This window comes from Corvus cornix, chromosome 7 (genome assembly GCF_000738735.6).
Source record: "Corvus cornix cornix isolate S_Up_H32 chromosome 7, ASM73873v5, whole genome shotgun sequence".
Classification (NCBI taxonomy): Eukaryota; Metazoa; Chordata; class Aves; order Passeriformes; family Corvidae; genus Corvus; species Corvus cornix.
In genome coordinates, this window is record NC_046337.1 from 9,620,706 (window position 1) to 9,639,168 (window position 18,463).

Below are 18,463 nucleotides of genomic sequence, written 5' to 3' on the forward strand. Positions count from 1 at the left end.
TGACCAGTGGAGTTTCCTACCTTTCCCTTTGGGACACTTGCTCTTGTTCTCTCCATTCACTCTGCAGTTTAGCAGGGAGTGCACCTGCACCAGCCCACACCGAGAGGTTTGGAAGTTCAAATCACGCAAAGTTCCTTTCTAATGCCTGGCTGGCCAGCAAATGCTGGGAATCAAAACTCATCCCTCCTGCCTCGTTAATGCACTATGCCAAAGCCAGATTTTGTTCTGTCAGCTCCCTGGAAGATGAGGCTGGGCTGTGGTTTGTCAGCCCCTTGCATGGCTTTTAGAGAAAAAACCAGCCAGATTTCTGCTTTAAGACATTTTTGGGAATTGTGCTTATGCTTCTGTTGAACTATTGCAGTCAGATTGCACATAGTGCTGAGCTCAAGGCACTCTGTGACTTGGAGATCTGGGCTGCTGGAGAAAGAGGTAAAGCAAAATATTCCTAAAGAAAGTTCTTTTGGACTATGGACTTCTTCACAGGTGGACTTGGCCAAATCCTTGTTTTCAAGTGCTTTTGTATAATTTAGCTCATATTACAGTCCCTGCTGAAAGGCAGAATGCTGATACTTGTCACAGAATTCATAAGTCTGTATTGTCCTGGCAGAGGAGGATGGGACCTTCTTAAATACTGAATTGCAATGAACACAGTCTTGAACATCCCAACTGCCTTTTGACTCTGGATATGAAGCAGCCAGTGCTTCAAAGCTTTGTAGAGCAAGGCATCTGTCATTGGACCCACGAGCCAGAATGCTGCCTCATGGGAGGCTTGTATGACTTGCTTTGGACTCTGCAGGATCTCCTTGGGTTCTGCAGTATTACATTTGCATTCCTGACAGTTCCAGGGGGAGCATGACAGGTCCCACTCCGAGCTGCACCTGGCAACAGCACACATCAGTGGACCTGAAAGTTCAGTGGGGCCCTCACACCTCTCTCTGTAGACATGTGATCACAGAAACCATAACTATTCAGACTTTCATCACTGTGTCTTTTACCGAAATAATGGTGCAAAGATGGGAGTGAAAGCAGCTAGACCTACGGGAACTAAGATTTGCTGCTCAACTCGAAAGAGCATTAGTCAAGAAACATGGAAGTGTTATCTATACTAATCTAGTTAGTACTTTGCTTTGTAACAATCAGCACATTTCCAGCCCATGCTTTGCTACCACTGTGTGCGTAGAGCAGGTTTTCCTGTCCCGAGGTAGGAACAGCTGAGATTTCTCCACACCAGGAACACGTCAGGACTCACGAGAGGGGCAGCTGCATCTGAGCTCAGCTGTTGAAATGGAGGGTATTAATCTTTTAACTGGATGCAGGTCAAAGGCATTGAAAGGAAAAATAAACAGACAGGAGAGAGCTAAGGGGCTGGTGTAGCCTTGCTTATTAATGCGATCATTTTTCAGCATGACAGACAGGCATGGATACGAGAACTGTGGAAATCTCTTTCCAGGTGCCTAAGACAAGGTCATGCATGTCTTTGCCAGCCAATAGCACTGGGTCCTCAAATTCCTCTCGCATGAAACTCTCAGCCCTTGCAGGACTGCAGAGCTGTGCTACTGTCACAGCCAGAGATGCTTCCCCATCTGCCTCCAGTCACTGTCCCTGCAACAGGGGCATCCGACGAGCTGTGGCTGTGCCGGGCAGTGGCTCTGCTGAAATCACCCCTTAAGCTAGATCTGCAAACCTCAGGTGATGGCTTTGCTCAATCTTAAGTTGCTTCTATGAAGCAGCCTTCCTCAGGCAGCACCTCACAGTGACCAGGTCCTGTCTGGTGCTGTGGTGTGTCAGACACAAACACACAGCGCCCACATGGCCCTGGGAATAAAGTCCTCTCATTTTTTGCAACTCCCACATCTACACATCATCCTTGCAACCAATTCCTCCCTTCTCCCTCCCTCCCTCCTCCTTTTCCCATTTTCCTTTTCTATCTCACTCTTTAAAAACAAACTTCTCAGCCGTTTCCGGAGCTGGAACTATTCAGTACAGCTGGAGCACGAGCTGGCCATGGGCTGCTGCTGCTGCTGGCCCCGTCTGAGTCGGTGTCCCTTGCTTTCCCTTCACCTTCCACTCTTCAAGAAATTTAGCAGATTAAGAAGAAAACAACATTTATTGCCAAAGCAGACTTACATGAAGGAAGAATGTGTGTGTGTGTGAGGTTGAGTCTGTTTGCTATGGGATGTTTGCCAAGTGCCACATTTTCTCAAGCAGTAAATCTGGACACTGCTCAGCTACAATTTGTATGAGTTGAGATCAAACTGTGCTGCTTTCCAGACTTACTCCCCATTCCTCTGCTCCCAGGCATCCCTGGAAAGCTCTGCTTACCTTGCAGGGGAGAGCTGTGCTAATTCCTAGTATGAAACCTGCCAACTAAATCAACCAAGTGCTGTATTGCAGCTTTAGACATAGCCTGTTAGATGGGGTAACTAGTTCAAAATCAGGGAACCCACACCATTGCAAGTTGTTGGGGGGAATTATGTTAAAAAATAGAGGGTGTTGGAAGCATTTCTTTGAAAAATTAGGATACAAAAGTTCTGCAATGTTTGGGATTTTTTTTTTTTTTAATGTATAAAAACTTATACAAAATCCTGTGACTCTTACATCTGGTTCCAGAAACAGATGACCCGAACGCGATCCTCTGCGCCTACCCGGTGAACAACTGCGTCATGAAGTTCACTTACTTGGAGCTTCCAAGTGGGAAATCCAACCTCACCGTCCTCAAAGAGCCAGGTTGGCCCTCCCTTGGATTTCTTTTTTGACAGCACTGGCTGCCTCAGGAGAGGTGATGGGCTGCTGGGGAGCCTGGTGGGTTGCAGAAAGGCTGGTTGCATGTGTGAGCAGATAATCCAGGGTGATTTAAACTGAAGTGGTTTACAGTGATGAAACCCAGCTCCAAATGCTCCCAACTTACTAAAAAAGAACTGTGAGATTAAAACTTGCACCTGAGCCATCAGCATTGCCAGCAAGTGGCTGAAGAGCTTTAGGGGGCTGAATTAAATGGAGCCTATTTAAGTAGTAAAAAGCATGCTTGATTTGGAGATACAGCCCCTGGAAGCAAAAATATCAGAAGGGGACACCTGCTGCGGCTGCTGGTTAAGTCAGGATGTTGGGAAAGACCTTCACCACCTAAGGATTTCCACGTTGCCAAAGAGCTCTGACCCGGACAGTGTAAGGGCTGGGTGTCTCTGCTCCCCTCCCCAGGCTGTGCAGACAGCTGTGCTTCCCAGTATTATTTTAATCACATGCAGTGCACTTGCTCAAAGAAAACCTCTCGTGGTGTTGCAGGACAAGCTGGCAAGCATCCAGCAGTAGCTTCTTGTGATCTGCTCTGGTCCTCTGAGTCATGGGGCAATATGGGAAATAATGTTTTATTTCATTTGTGCTGCAGCTTGCACTTAACTGAAAGACCAGTTGACTAGCTAACAGTTAATGTCCTTATTTAAAGACCTTAGTGATCACCTGTCTCCGTGTGGGAGAAGCTGAGCTGGCTTTTGCCAGAGGCACCTTAACGCTCTGTGTCCCACGTGGGTCACCTGGCATTAAAACCCTGCGTCACTGTTGGACAGTGGCACTGCAGCCCTACTCTTCTCCTGAAGCACTACGTGACATCCCAGCTCTGGTGACATCCATGAGAAGTGTCCCTTTGACCTGTCTCTAGCCAGGAATGTATTTAATTAATAAAAAAAAAAAAATCAGTGTGATTTCAGAGGGGACTGTTGCTTTTTTAAATTTAGCCACTGCTGCTAGCCCTGCCCTGGGGTCAATTGCTCAGTGGCTGCAGTCCAGTTCTTTACATCCCTGTATCCCAATCCGGGATACACTCACACCACAGCTAATTACCTTTTCTCCCTCATTGCCAGCCTGCAGCTCAGCCCCCAGCGCCGTGACGATCGTGCTGGCAGTGATTGGCAGCGTGGTGCTGATTGGGATCATCCTGCTGGCTCTCTGGAAGCTGCTCGTCACCATCCACGACAGGCGGGAGTTCGACCGATTCCAGAGCGAACGTTCCCGGGCCAGATATGAAATGGTGAGCCTGGGGCAGGGGTGCTGCTGGTGTATGGGGGGGCTGTTGGGATGCCAACAGCTCTGCAGTGAGGGAGAAGGGTGGCAGGCACGAGGGATGCAGGTGTCCATACCCTGTGGTGCCTTCAGGGTCCAGCATGTCGCACTGCTTTCTCCTTGGCAAGTTATAAATGCTCTGCAAAACTATACCCAGCCTTTGGCTCCATCATCTATTTCCCAGCAGAGCTGGAGGCTGAAGAAGGTAGAGGAGACTGTGGTGGCAGCCAAATTGGTCAGGTCTGTGAGGGAATCCTTCTGGGAGACTTTGAGTGGGGGTCCTCAGCGTTTGAGGGCAGTGCCTCTGCCTGCAGGCAGGATGGAAGGTGGGTCTGATGGATAAACAACCCTGGATAAATAACACTGCTTTTGGACTGAATGCTCAGTTCACTCAAAGCCAAACGCAGTGCTGTCACCAAACTAATTGGTATGTTTTTACCATGACATGGACTTTGTTCCTTATCTTTGTTCTTTTTGTCTGCTCCTTTCTCCAAAGGCATCCAATCCTCTCTACCGAAAGCCTATTTCCACGCATAACGTAGAGTTCACGTTCAACAAGCTCAACAAGTCTTACAACGGTACAGTTGACTGAAGGGGTCTCAGCGCCTGGCACTGCCGTGGACAATTGCTTGACTGGCCGGGCTGCTTCCCCACTTGAAGATGGGATTCTCTTCAGGGGCGAGAATCCCTTACGACAGGACTGGTCGATGACCAAAGCCTGTTATTTGCACAGTAAGGAGAAAGGTCTGGTTCATTCTGGAGGCACAGACATGAGGGCAGGGTCCCTGCCTGTGTTGATGGACTCTGAGCCATGTGCATCTCCATACCCCAGCTTTCCAGATGTATTAAACCTGCCAACTAAGTCAACCAAGTGCCATATTGCAGCTTTAGACACATCCCATTAGGAAAGGTGACTAGGTAAAAAATCAGGGGAACCCACACCATCACAAGTTGTTAGGGGGGAATTAGCTTAAAAACAGGGTCTTGGAACCATATGTGTAAGAAATTAGGATTAAAAAGTTCTGCAGTCTTTAGGAATTTTTTTTATATAAACCCCAAAATAAAACAGTTGTGCATATATGATGCTGTGAGTTCATTGTTTCTTTGCTGAGCCCCCTATCAAAACTGGGGCTTGCTCCTCCTGCAAGCAGGAGTGGTGCTGCCTGATGGATTTATTAATAGAGCCTTACCAGTCAAAGCATGGCTATAAAACTAGGAGCTGGAGCTGCAGGGACTGCCACAGAAGTTGTGTTGATTTAATGTACTGGTGTTGACCCAGGGCAGGGAGTGCCTCAAGGAGCTCCTGCTCTGAGCCAGGGGTGTTAAACGGATGGGAAACTGGTGGGAACACAAGGAAAGGGGAGTTTAGGCTGAGGAAACGAAATTAAACACCCATTCCTTAGGGTGTGCATGTAGGTGTCCAGCCCGTGTGCCTGCAGGAAGGCAGCTGGGAGCACACAGCAGCTCCTCCAGACCTCAGACTTTTTACCAGAGGACTGTTGCTGTGGGGTCCAGTGGAGCCCAGCCAGAAAAGCAGGGGAGCCCTGAGCTTTTGGCTGGAAAGGGAGCTGGATCGAACCCAGTGTTGTTGCTTCAGAACATACATTTTGCTTTGGTTTTTTTGATTTTTTTTCTTTTTCCCCCCCAAACTATTCCCACAGCCCTGTCTGTTTTCCTCTGGAGCTGGGGTTTGAGTTACCCTGCTGACAGCTGCAGCTTTAAACCCACACAGACGGGGCTGCAGCTGCCACAGGAGAGAGAAGCTGGAGCAATTGCTACTGCCTGGATTTTTTTTTCCTTCTTTTTTTCAAATTTCTTTTTTTCTTGTCTCTTCGCCCCGAACAGATCATGCAATAGTCAGTTGAAGGAAGCTTGCCAGGGAAAAGCAAAAACAAATGGTGTTCATTGTTTGGACTTGCTCTTCTCATTGGAAAAGGGCCATGGGCCCATCCTTCCGGATTTTTTTTTTTTTTAATGTGTTTTTGCCTCTATAAACAGAAGCTCTTATTTGTTCAGTATAAACAGCTCTCCTTTAAGAATTTTATGGCCCCCCTCCTCCTAAAAGCAGCACTGAAGAAATGCAGCAGACCATACTAAAAATATCTTGGAACTGGGATTTTTAGGGAGGCAGCAAGTGGCGCATTGGCAGCATCGGTGCTGATGAGGTGGGGTAAAAGCCTCAAAACCTCAAGCAAATGAAATCTGTACCCTGTCTTCCCACTTGATTCCACTAAATCTGCCCTAGCAGGGGAGGAGGGTGCATACATCCATCCTGAAAACAAGTGCAGGGGCAGGCTCTGGTTAAATGCTGCCTTCATGTAACCCACCGTGGGTGGGCTGGAGGCTGTGCCACCTCCTCCCCGCAGCACCACAAGCAGCATGACAGGCCTGAGTACTGCACAGGGGCAGCTCTTCAGAGCTCCACATCTCCGACACAATAATGAAATCCAGGCTAAAGTTTGCAGGCTGAGAAAATTGCATTTTGAATACCTGGGACTAACCCTGCCGCCTGGGAAGGAGCATCCATGGGGCAAATTTGGGGTTTGTGACCAACCCACTGCCTCGTGCCAAGATGGCAAGACAGATTTCATCATTGTCACAAAAGAAAAAGTAGAAAGCAGTCAGAAAATAATCACAAGGAGACCGAGTAACTTTTAGCTTGGTTCATGTGGCTGCCTCACGCAAGTCATACTGCCCCAGGCACGGAAAGGGGGAGCAGGAAGGAAAGTGGAGGGAAAGGAAGGGCAGGAATGCTTTAAACCAGCTTTGCCACCCAAAGCAGCAAATGCTGTGAATACAGTTCTGCTTCAGTTAATTTGTGAGGGACCAAGCAGTTTAAAAACAAATCCACCCCTCTGCACTCTGAAAGGAGAGGCACAGGCAGTGCCCCCTGCCACCCTTTCCCTTGCACTCTTGCAGATTACCTTTGTGCTGTGGCATTTCCCACAGCAGTGGGTTAGGGCTGGGAGACTGGGCAATCCAGGCAGTTGTAGGGAGCCAAGATTTGACTCATTGCTAAGGGGTGGTTTGGGCAGAGAGAGTGGAAAAAGCAGAGAAAAGGCTTGGGGATGGGACTGCAAGTGCCCTCCTTCCCCTGCACTGGGAGACTCAGCTGTAAAGCAGACTGGTCTGCAGAGTAGGCAGGGAGCAATGTGGGACCAAGTAAGCAAGGGAAGGGTGCCACAGGCAAGGCTAAGCCAGTATACAAAAAGAAGGGAATAGGGTTGATGCTGCCTGTGGTGCTGTGCCAGGCAGTGCAGAGCAGTCCCCCAAATTTAGCTTCTCCCCAGGGATACATCTTTAAAAAAAGTAAGGAAGTGCTGCTAAGGCTTTGTGTTGCTGTGTAAGCAGACCTGCCCTTACCCTTGCAAGGGTAGTGCCAAGCACAGTCATGGGAGTGGTGTATTTCAGTCAGCAGCAGTTTATTTGTGCCTGTAAATACATGCAGCCTGACCACAGCTAGCATTCCTGAATGAAAACTCCAGCAGAAGGCATCAACGGGTCAAATGTGATGGAAAAACGTCAGTGCTCGTCTAGCCAAGCTGGAATCCGGATGCCCTTGCAACATCATCTCCTCCTGTTTCCCCAGCCACAGCTGATGGCTGTTGCTGCTGCAGGGCTGCTGGCACTCACCAGTGCCTTTTCCCTGTGCTGCTGGTCTGGGGGAGGAGAGCACATCATTCCTTGGGAAAAGTCAAGGCCAATAGCAGCATTATTTGTTTTGTTAATTGTGGAGATGCAGTGAAACCCTTCCCTGTTACAAAGCCTGAGTGAGGCATGCTCTCCTGCATCCTCACTGCCCTTTATGGTGGACTAAGAAGGTGCTCAACAGCTGAAGGCAAAGCCCAGGCTCTGGAAGATGAATGCTCCACACTCTTGAACTTATTTAACCTTGTGTTTCTCCATCCAAGTGGAAAGCCAAGGAGCTACAGTGTTGAGAAAAGGATCACTAAGCTGCCTGCAGGAAATGCCACAGGGAGGTAACTCACTGCATGTGCAGCCCAGCAGCATCTCCTGGCTGCTGTATGCCAGCACCACCTCCATATCTGAACACACGAACTGGAATTGACTGCTGTTCTCCTCTCCACTGCCAGCCTGCAAAAGTCAAAACAGTACAGCAGAGACACAGGAGTTTATTTCATCCTGTCCCTTTATGCGTGCCTGCTAGCTTATGATGGTGTCCACTGGATGCAGCCTGTCAGAAACTTGTCCAAACGACCTGGGATCACCCAGTCTGTGTATGGGCAAAGCCTGCAACCATGGGTTTGCAGGACCCTGTCATGCACAAGGACATGGAGGCTTTATTGCCTAAATTACTTTATTGCATTTTACTACAAGTCACCGCTATCAAGGCAAACATACTGATGATTAGCAAAACAAGTATATCTCTGCTACAAATAACTACTCTAAGGCTGTCATGGTTTAACCCCAGCTGACAACTCAGCCCCACACAGCCACTCTCTCACTCTGCCATGGTGGGATAGGGGAGAGAATCGGAAGAGTAAAAAACTGAGAAAACGTGGGTTGAGATAAACACAGTTCCATAAGTAAAGCCACAGCTGCATGGAAGCAAAGCAAAACAAGGAGTTCATTCCTTCAGAGCCTGGCTGGCAGGTGTTCAGCCAGTCCCTGGAAAACTGGGCTCCTTCGTGCCTAACGGTGACTTGGGAAGATAAACGCCATGACTCCGACCGTACCCCCCCTTCCTTCTTCTTCCCCTGGTTCTCTGTGCTGAGCATGATGCCATCTGCTCTGGGATATCCCTGAGGTCAGTTGGGGTCAGCTGTCCTGGCTATGTCCCCTCCCAACTCCTTGTGCACCCTCAGCATCCTCGCTGGTGGGGTGCGGGGAGGAGCAGAAAAGGCCTTGAATCTGTGTAAGCTCTGCTCAGCTGAAAGTAAAACATCTCTGTATTATCAACACTGTTTCCAGCAAAAATCCCAATTGTGCTAGCTGCTGTGAAAAAAATTATCCCAGCCAAAAGCAGCTCAAGCAAATATATATTTCAACAGCAGCAGAAATCACTATTAGCAGTACTGAATATTAGTAGCAAGTCTATATTTCAATTTTACAAGTCACTATAAAATTACCACTAGTAAAGCAGCAAAAATACTTACCAGTAATTATTATTTAGGACAAGAGGAAATGGCTTCAAGTTGCACCAGGGGAGGTTTAGCTTGGATATCAGGAAAAAATTCTGCACTGAAAGGGTTGTCAAGCATTGGAACAGGGTGCCCAGGGAAGTGGTGGAGTCAACAAACCTGGAGGTGTTTAAAAGGCGAGTAGGTGTAGCACTTTGGGATGTGGTTTAGTGGGGGACTTGTCAGTGCTGGGGTAATGCTGGGATTCAATAGCCATAAGGATTTTCTCCACCCTAAATGATTCTATGTTTTTATGATTCTAATCTAAACCTTTCTTTCTTGGAGTGACGAGGTCACGGTTAACTTTAGAGGTATTTGAACAATAGACAATGTGCTCAGAAAGGCAGCAACCCTTCTCTTGTGCCCTCAGTTCCAAGGGTTTTTGGATGGCAGCACAGACTAAAAATATATACTCTATGATTCTGAAGGTGTTTTTCAACCTAAATGATTATATGCATGCTTATATGTATGTGTGTGTATATATATATGTCACTGTGTATATATGTGTGTGTGTATATGTGCACATACATATATAAAATGTTATATAAAATGTTACTAGTACCAAGTGCTCATCAAACCCATTCCAGAAGTGGGGCCAGCTGACAGTGGGTGAAATCTCACTCAAACAATGCATTGGGTCTGACTGAGATAGAGTTCATTTTCCCTTAGCAGCCCTCACAGCGCTGTGCTTTGCATTGGGAGCTGGAAAGGTGTAGATAACACACCACTGTTTCAGCTACTGCTGAGCCAACCTGTTCCTCTTACATTCCCCCCCCCATCAAGGGGCTGGGAATGGGCAAGATCCTGGGAGGGCACACAACCAGGCCAGCTGACCCAAATTAACCAAAGAGGTATTCCATACTGTGTGACATCAGCTCAGATGTGAAAGCTAAGGGAGGGAGGAGGAAGAGGGAGGCATTCATTACTCTACAATGTTTGCCTTCTGGAGCAACCACCATGTGTGCTGAAGCCCTGCTTCCCGGGAAGTGCCTGAACATCGTTCACTGATGGGAAGTAGAGATTAACTTTTCCCTTTGCTTATGCATGTGCGAACTTTTGCTTGTCTTTATTGTCGCTTTAGTAAAGTGCCTTATCTCAACCTACGAGTTGTTTTCCAGCTTATTCTCTCCTGTGTCCTGCTGGGAAGGGGAGCGATAGAGTGGCTTGGTGGGCGCCGGCTGCCCAGCTAAGGTCAACACACTACCATCCTTTTTGGTACCCAAACGTGGGGTGAGATAAAGGCAGTTATATATATGTATATCTATATCTATGTTGCATGCTGTAGTAAAAAGTAAATCATAGTTATAGAGTAGCAAGCTCTTGTGCAGGACACGGAGTTTGTCAGCTGCACTGCTTATCTCTATTTTGCTGAGTTTGGGAACATGTTAACAAAAACAATGGCTCTGTGCTTTGCTCTTACACTGATGGCCTTGTTGTGTGGGGGGAGCTATCTTCTGGGGCTGGTGATGGATGTGAATGCTTTTATAATGCAGGCTCCCATGGTCTTTGCCCATCCTTATGTAAGCCGTTTAACACTGTTAATAGTATTAGCTAATACTGTTGGCATGCTATGGAGTTCATGGAATCTGGCATCATCCTGGGGTAGGAGAAAACAAACTTTAGGTGAGGAGATATTGAAAGATGCCCTGAGGCATCCGGTTCCTGGGTGGCAAGGTGCATGGAAGGATTTGGGCAGGTTCCTAGGGCGGTTATCACCTCCCATTGCCTGGGACTTTACACCTGAACAGGTAATCAACCCTGACAAACTGACCCATCAACTGATAGAAGGGTGCCTTGCCCACCCCACTGAAAACCAGCAGCTTCTCGCCCTGTACTGGGGCTTGGCCTGTGCCTACCGAGCCACTGTTCAGTATTCTCAGAGGACTGTAGCTGAGGCAGGAACACAAACTGCACTTGAGGACATTATGGCCGAGTCAGGGACTCAAACCACAGCAGCTGCAGTAATTGCCCCAGAAGTGAAAGCAAAAAAATGGACAAGGCAAGTTACACACCCTTACCATCCATTAGTATGGGAGGAAGAAGAAGAAGGGGAAGTAACAGTAGGAAAGGAGGGGCTAGATCAAGAAGCAGATCCTTCAACAAAGAAATCAAAAGGAGGGAGGCAAATCAAACAGGAAACTGAAGTTACTCGGTCCCTGACCTCATCAGAACTTCGAGACTTGCGAAAAGATTACAGCCGCCAGCCAGGTGAGCCGATTTCTGCCTGGCTGCTGCGATGCTGGGACAATGGGGCTGGCAGACAGCAGTTAGAAGGTCATGAAGCCCAACAGCTGGGATCCCTTGCTAAAGATCGGGAAATTGAAAGAGGAATTGGAAAAGAAGGAGCAATTTGCAGCCTCTGGAGACGGCTCCTTTCAAGTGTGAGGGCAAGATACCCATTTAAGGAAGATCTTGTGAACTCCCCAGGGAAGTGGACCACTGCAGATGAAGGTATCCAGTACTTGAGAGAATTAGCAGTGCTGGAAATTGTCTATAGGGATCTAAAAAGTGACAGGGTCCCTGAAGATCCAGAGGATGCCTCTTGCACCATGGCCATGTGGAGGAAGGTGGTTCAAAGCGCCCCTGCATCATATTCCAGCAGCTTAGTATCATTGTATCACCCACAGATGGATACACCAACCATAGAGATGGCATCCTCCTGGCTCCGAAATGTAGAAGAAACTCTGGGCACTTCCTCATCCCTACAAGCCAGCAGCCCAGCTTTTAGGGGCAGCCCAAGAGATCGGTCCTCTCCTTCCCCGGTCAGAGGGAAGGGAAGCCCCAAGCGCAGGCCCCGGGGTGAACTCTGGTTCTTTCTGCGTGACCAGGGGGAGGACATGAGGAAATGGGTCGGTGAACCCACCTTTAAGCTGGAAGCCCGTGTCCGTGAACTGAGAGGGAAGAAAGCTGTTAAAGGGTCACCCAAAAAGACTGCCAGTGTAGTTGCCACAGAGAGACAAGAAGGCAATCAGCGATTTCCCAGACATAAAAGAACTAAAATCACTTCCTTTCACCCTGGTGAGGGGACTTCTGATCTGGCATCACAAAGGTCAGACAGTGAATACTCTGACCAGGAATAGAAGGTCCCTGCCTCCAGCCAGGGGGAGGAAAGGAATGACCGGGTATACTGGACTGTGTGGATTCAATGGCCTGGCACATTGGATCCACAGAAGTGTAAAGCTTTAGTAGATACCGGTGCACAGTGTACACTGATGCCATCAAGGCACAGGAGTGCAGAATCCATCTGGATCTTTGGAGTGACAGGGGGATGCCAGGAGTTTTCTGTGTGTGAGCTTAACAGTGGACAAGTGGGAAAAGCACCCCACTGTGACTGGCTCAGAGGCCCCTTGTATCCTTGGCATCAAGTAGGTACTTCAAGGATCCAAAAGGATATCAGTGGGCTTTTAGTGTAGCTACAGTGAACACAGAGAAGATCAAACAGCTATCCACCCTGCCTGGCCTCTCAGAAGATCCCTTCATTGTAGGATTGCTGCAGATTGAAGACCAGCAAGTACCAATTGCTACCAGGACTGTGCACCGGCAGCAGTATTGCACCAGCCGAGACTCTGTAACCCCCATCCATGAACTAATTAGTCCTTGGAGACCCAAAGAGTGATCAGCAGGACCTGCTCACCCTTTAACATCCCCATATAGCCAGTGTGAAAGTCTCATGGGGAATGGAGGCTGACAGTGGACTGCCTGGGCCTGAATGAAGTCACACCACTTGCGAGTGCTGCTGTACCAGACATGTTGGAACTCCAATATGAGCTGGAGTCAAAGGCAGCCAAGTGGTGCCACACAGATTATACATGAATGTGAAGCATGTGCTGCAATCAAACGAGCCACACAAGTGGAGTCTCCTTGGAAGAGAGGGCAGTAGCTGGTTTCCAGTATGGTGAGGCCTGGCAAATTGACTATATTGGGCCATTGCCATGAACACACCAAGGCAAAAGCTACATCCTCACCATGGCAGAGGCAACAGCTGGCTGGCTGGAAACATCCCCTGTAAACCATTGCCACTGCTCGGGACACCTTGAGATCCCAAGCCTTGAGGGACAGATTTTGTAGCAACACGATACTACAGAGAGAATTGAATCAGACAATGGGGCTCACTTTTAAAATAACCTCATAAACTCTTGGGCAAAGAAACATGGCATTGAGTGGATATATCACATTCCTTTATTACCCACACGCCTCTGGGAAGATTGAAAGGTGACACAGACTGCTGAAAACTATGTAAAGAGTGTAAGGCAATGGGGCCATGGAAGCACTGGGATGCAAATTTAGCAGAAGCCACTTGGCTGGTCAGCTAGGGGATCTGGTAACCGCCCTGGTCCTGCCCAAGCTAAACCCCTACACACTGTGGGAGGAGATAAGGTTCCTGCACTACACATAAGGAAGTGACTGGGGAAGTTGGTGTGGATTTCTCCTTCCGTGGGAAAAGGCAAGCCCATTTGTGGGATTGTCTTTGCCCAAGGACCTGGGTGTACGTGGTGGGGAATGCAGAAGGATGGGGAGACATGGTGTGTGCCTCAAGGAGATTTAAGCGTGGGGGAAAAATAATCTGTGGTGTGAGTTGTATGTTGCAGGAAATAAAGTAGCAGGAGTGACATGAACTGATGAAGAGTGAATTTTGCGAGGAGCAAGGAGAATGCAATGACAACCCGAGCCAGGCTGGTGTTGGTGCCCAACAATCAAGTGTGCTACTTCTCCTGTCCTGACCACTCATCCTGATGGAATGGAGCCCAAGTCAAGGATCTGGAGGGATGGAGGAAGCCCATGAAATGGGAAAATAATATCTATCTTTGAAAGAACGGGGGATAGTGGTTAATGCAAATGTATGTTTGGTATAGAGATGGTTTAAGGATGTAGCTCAAGTTGAATGTGTGGGCAAGAAGGCATTCCAGTAATGAGAAATAAATACAGTGGAACAGTTGGGAGATATATAAATTGTGTGGGATCTGAGTATGATGCAAATGGTATGGAATAAGGGGTGGACAAGGCATTGGGTCTGACAGAGATAGAGTTCATTTTCCCTTAGCAGCTCTCACAGTGCTGTGCTTTGCAGTGGGAGCTGGAAAGGTGTAGATAACACACCAGTGTTTTGGCTACTGCTGAGCTGACCTGTTCCTGTGACATTTGTGTCCCCATCAAGGGGCTGGGAATGGGCAAGATCCTGGGAGGGCACACAACCAGGCCAGCTGACCCAAATTCACCAATGGGATATTCCATACCGTATGGCATCAGCTCAGATATAAAAGCTAAGCGGGGGAAGAGGAATGGGGTGCATTCATTACTCTACAGTGTTTGCCTTCTGGAGCAACCACTACACGGGCTGAAGCCCTGCTTCCCGGGAAGTGTCCGAACATCGCTTGCAGATGGGAAGTAGAGATTGACTTTTCCCTTTGCTTATGCACACACAAACTTCCACTTGTCTTCTTTTGCTTTAGTAAACTGCCTTATCTCAACCTACGAGGTGTTTTCCATCTTATTCTCTCCCGTGTTCCACTGGGAAGGGGAGCGATAGAGCAGCTCAGTGGACACCTGGCACCCAGCCAAGGTCAACTCACTCCACATGGCAAAGCCTGGAGTCAACTTGGCATTCCCAGTGAGAGTCTGCTCCACCAAGGAAATACAATGGGGAGCAAAGATTTGTGCGCACTGGGATGCATCAGAGAAAGAGGCTCTATTTAGGGTAAAAAGTAAGTCCTTTTTATACCACAGAGACATAACCAGGCATAGGATACCAGCACTTGGAACAGCCAGTAGGTGCTGCTGACTTCTGTTTTCATCTGGCACAGTCAATAAATGATTATGTAAATGGGGCAGAACACAAGCTTGTATTGATTCTGGAAACCTCATGGACCTGTTAGTACAGGGTTAAACACTCTGCCCTGATCACCTACAGGGTAATGGTTGCGTTTAAAGTTAAATGTCAGAACTTGAGATGGAAATGCCTAAGAAGCAAGATGTGCTGTGGTACAAGTGTCTATCGTCTGTGGTGGTACTCTTAGTGCCACAAAAACATGGGTTAAAAAGTTGGCTACCAGCTTCACCCAGAGTCATTGTCATGTTTGTAGAATGAATTAGAAAAACATGGATTAAAAACAAAAATCAATTTTGTTATAATCAGAGTGCCCAAAAGAGGTTATGATCTATACAGCCAATTGTGTTGCTTGGGTCTTATATGTCCCAATTATCATTAGTACTAAGCCAACTCTACAGACAGCAGCATGTAGAATTAGGACCGGTGAGATTACAGTATCTTTTGACAATCCATGTTATTAACATTCCATGTGAGATGCCAGAGTCCATTAAAACCTCCTTTGTTTGTAATTGCTGATTCATTATTTCAGGTCCATGAGGTTTCCAGAATCAATACAAGCTTGTGCTCTGTCCCATTTACACTGAAACCATGCTTGGGGGTGATTGTAACACTGTGTAATTACAGTTGCTTGTCTTCCTCACCCAGATTGAATCTGTGTCCTGGGCCATCATAATGCACCGTGGGGCCTCAACATATGAATGCGCTTTAAAGGTTGTTGTTGATAATTTGGTGTACTGGGGAGAAAGCATGCCAAATTAGGTTGACCCCAAGATGCTTCAGAGACAGGTTGTCCTGGGCCTCAAAATTTGGCTTCTAATGATCACGGGTAGTATAAACAATGCCAACAATCCAATTTGTTGCCTGCTTGAGAAATTGTATTCATAAATTGAACAAAGTGATCACTATTCCATCCTTGAAATAAGGAACAAGCAATAATGTAATTAAAAGATATGGTGTGCATAATGTAACAGTTACAAAAAAGACAAATGCTCATGATGTTGTTTCACTTCATGCCAACTTGCCAAATTAGTACAACATCTGGAGGAGTGGAGGAAGCCCATGGACCCTGAGAGGACTATCTATCTGTTAAAGAACAGGGGACAGCAGTTAATGAGAATGCAGAAATCTCTGTGTTGGTTATAAAGGTGGTTTAACTATGTAGTTTGAGTTGCAAGCATTAGTAAGAAGGGATTTCAGTAATGAGAATTAAATACAATTGAATCAGTACTGTGTGGAGTGCCGGGCCCCACAATTTAAGAAGGATGTTAAGGTCCTTGAATGCACCCAGAGGACTCCAGGTTTATTTAGTTCAGAGAAAAGGAGGCTGAGGCAAGACCTCATTGTGCTCTGCAGCTTCCTGAGGAGGGGAGGTGGCTCCTTCCCTGCCTGCAGTCTGCTAGTGCCACCCCATCATGCCTACCCCACAGTCTTTGCAAGATAAACATGGGCATCTCCTCTAGTCAGCCTGCTGTGAGTCCTGTTCCTTGCAGGAGATCCCATAAGTGTCTCCATTCCAGATCACGCTCCTGTTTGCAGGGGGCCATTTTGTGTCAGATCAATTAATTTCAGCATTTCAAGCATTTTGTCCCTTATTCTTATTGCTCTGAGCTCCCTTAAGCCTCTGGATGACCCTGACCTGACCTTCCTTTTGGGAGTGCTTCCCTGTCCTTGTTGCCTCCCCACAAGGATTGTCAGTTTTCCAGCCCTTGGGCCACTATGGTGTTTCAGTGCCAGCTTTCATGCCATAACATTAAGGACAGGCTTTTTTTGGTCCCTCTGGACGCGGCATTTTGCAAGAATTTTAGTTCCCCTGCTGCTGTTGCTGGCACAGCCATCATGTCCCAGGATGTTGTCTCTGTCCCTTAAGGACATCCTGAGCAGTCAGTCTCATTGTCCAGCCAGAAAATCCATCAAGAGTACTAGAGGGAGGGGGAGGGAGACAGCCCCACAGTCCCAGCATTCTTCTAGCAGCATTTATTATCGATGATAACAGGGAGAAGGTTTTCAGCCTGGCCTCTGCATCAGTGTTTAGGAGAAATATTCTTCCTCTCAGGAATATCTGTCCCACCTCAGCCTGACAAAGGATCACTGTTCCAGCCCCCAGCAGGTACCACCCATCCCACCCAGTCCTCATAGGGATTTTTGCTGTCCTGCATGGACAATTCCCTTAGCTGCTCACCATGAAAATTCCTAGAAATAATTGTGACCCTGGGTGGCAGGGGGGAGCCTTCCTCTCCAGAAGGAGCCAGGAGGAGCCCCGGGGAAGTTTTAATGTCAGGGTACAAGGAGGCTGTGTTATCTGGATAAAGTTTGGGCAACAAAGAGGGGGAGGAAGACTCATTGCCAGAATCAAAGCCCCTTCCTCCTTTTCCATTTTCAGTATGTGTATTTTCAATGATCCTGCTCTGACCAGGCATGTAGGCTTTTGCTGCAGCTGCCATACACCCAGACGCCTGAGGTTAGTTTTTAACTAATTGGTTTGCAACAAAACAATGGGATTCAAAGGCAACTGTTCACACTTCTGCATCCTTAGCTTGCTGCAAAGCTTCCAGTTCCGGCCTAGCAATGCTGAACAAAGCACCCACAGCTGACACCTCTGTGAGAAGCCCGACAAAGGGGGCCTTGCCATTCTCTGCTTTGGATTTGAGTGTCCTGTCATCTCTGAAACTCAGCTTGCAGCCTTTCCAAATTCAACCAATTCTTAGACACCTTATCCCTGTTCCACAGAGGGATTTTCCACAAGTATCTTACCATTTTCACTGCTTTTCTACTGCCTTCTCCCAAGTATCCATGACCTGTTTATCACAGATCCACAATTCTGACATCAATTAATGCCACAACCCAGAAGGATTACTTGGCTTGTGAGCATGCAAAGATTGCAACTGTTATCAGTATGCCTGACTCTGTCGTGCACGAAGACACAGAGGATTTATTAACCTATTTTCTCTTATTCATTACCGTTTACTACTATCCAGGCAAGTATAGTTAGAGTTGGCAAACAAGTGTATCTACTCTACAAGTTACTACAAATTACTACCAGAAAGCAAACATGGCTTTCCACAGCAGCTGCAATCAATACTAGCATCAAGTCTATATTTCAGTATTACACAGCCTATCACACACCACCCCCTTATGCACAGTTACAGCCTTGCTCAGGCTTCCTCCTGTCCTTTGTCCTGGCCAGTGTCCACCTACAACCCTGCACTTTCACAGCCGGTCTGTGGCTCACACCAGCTTATGAGAAAATGCTCAGAGGGGCACATGGGTCATGCAGGAACAGTAAAAGCAAGACTGAGGACAGAGCCAACCCAGACACACAGGCAGGGTCACCTCTCCTATCCTGCAGATGCCTGCCAAAGGAGTTGGAGGAAAACCTGAAGCTGGAGCAGGCACCAGGCTGAGTTTTAATTTTCTGCAGCATTCAAAGCTGTACTTGTCA

The 18,463-nt window shown here is 47.6% G+C and overlaps 1 protein-coding gene across 1 annotated transcript in view; it reads left to right on the plus strand.

The window, feature by feature from the left end:
* The window catches only part of ITGB5 (integrin subunit beta 5), a 57,872-nt gene extending 52,733 nt beyond the window's left edge, over window positions 1-5,139 (plus strand). The window contains exons 13-15 of the mRNA XM_039554688.1: window positions 2,611-2,727; window positions 3,858-4,024; window positions 4,553-5,139. Of these exons, the coding sequence (XP_039410622.1) occupies window positions 2,611-2,727; window positions 3,858-4,024; window positions 4,553-4,648 (380 nt within the window). The 3' untranslated portion in view covers window positions 4,649-5,139. The remainder of the gene's footprint in view (window positions 1-2,610; window positions 2,728-3,857; window positions 4,025-4,552) is intronic.
* The last annotated feature ends 13,324 nt before the right edge of the window (window positions 5,140-18,463 follow it).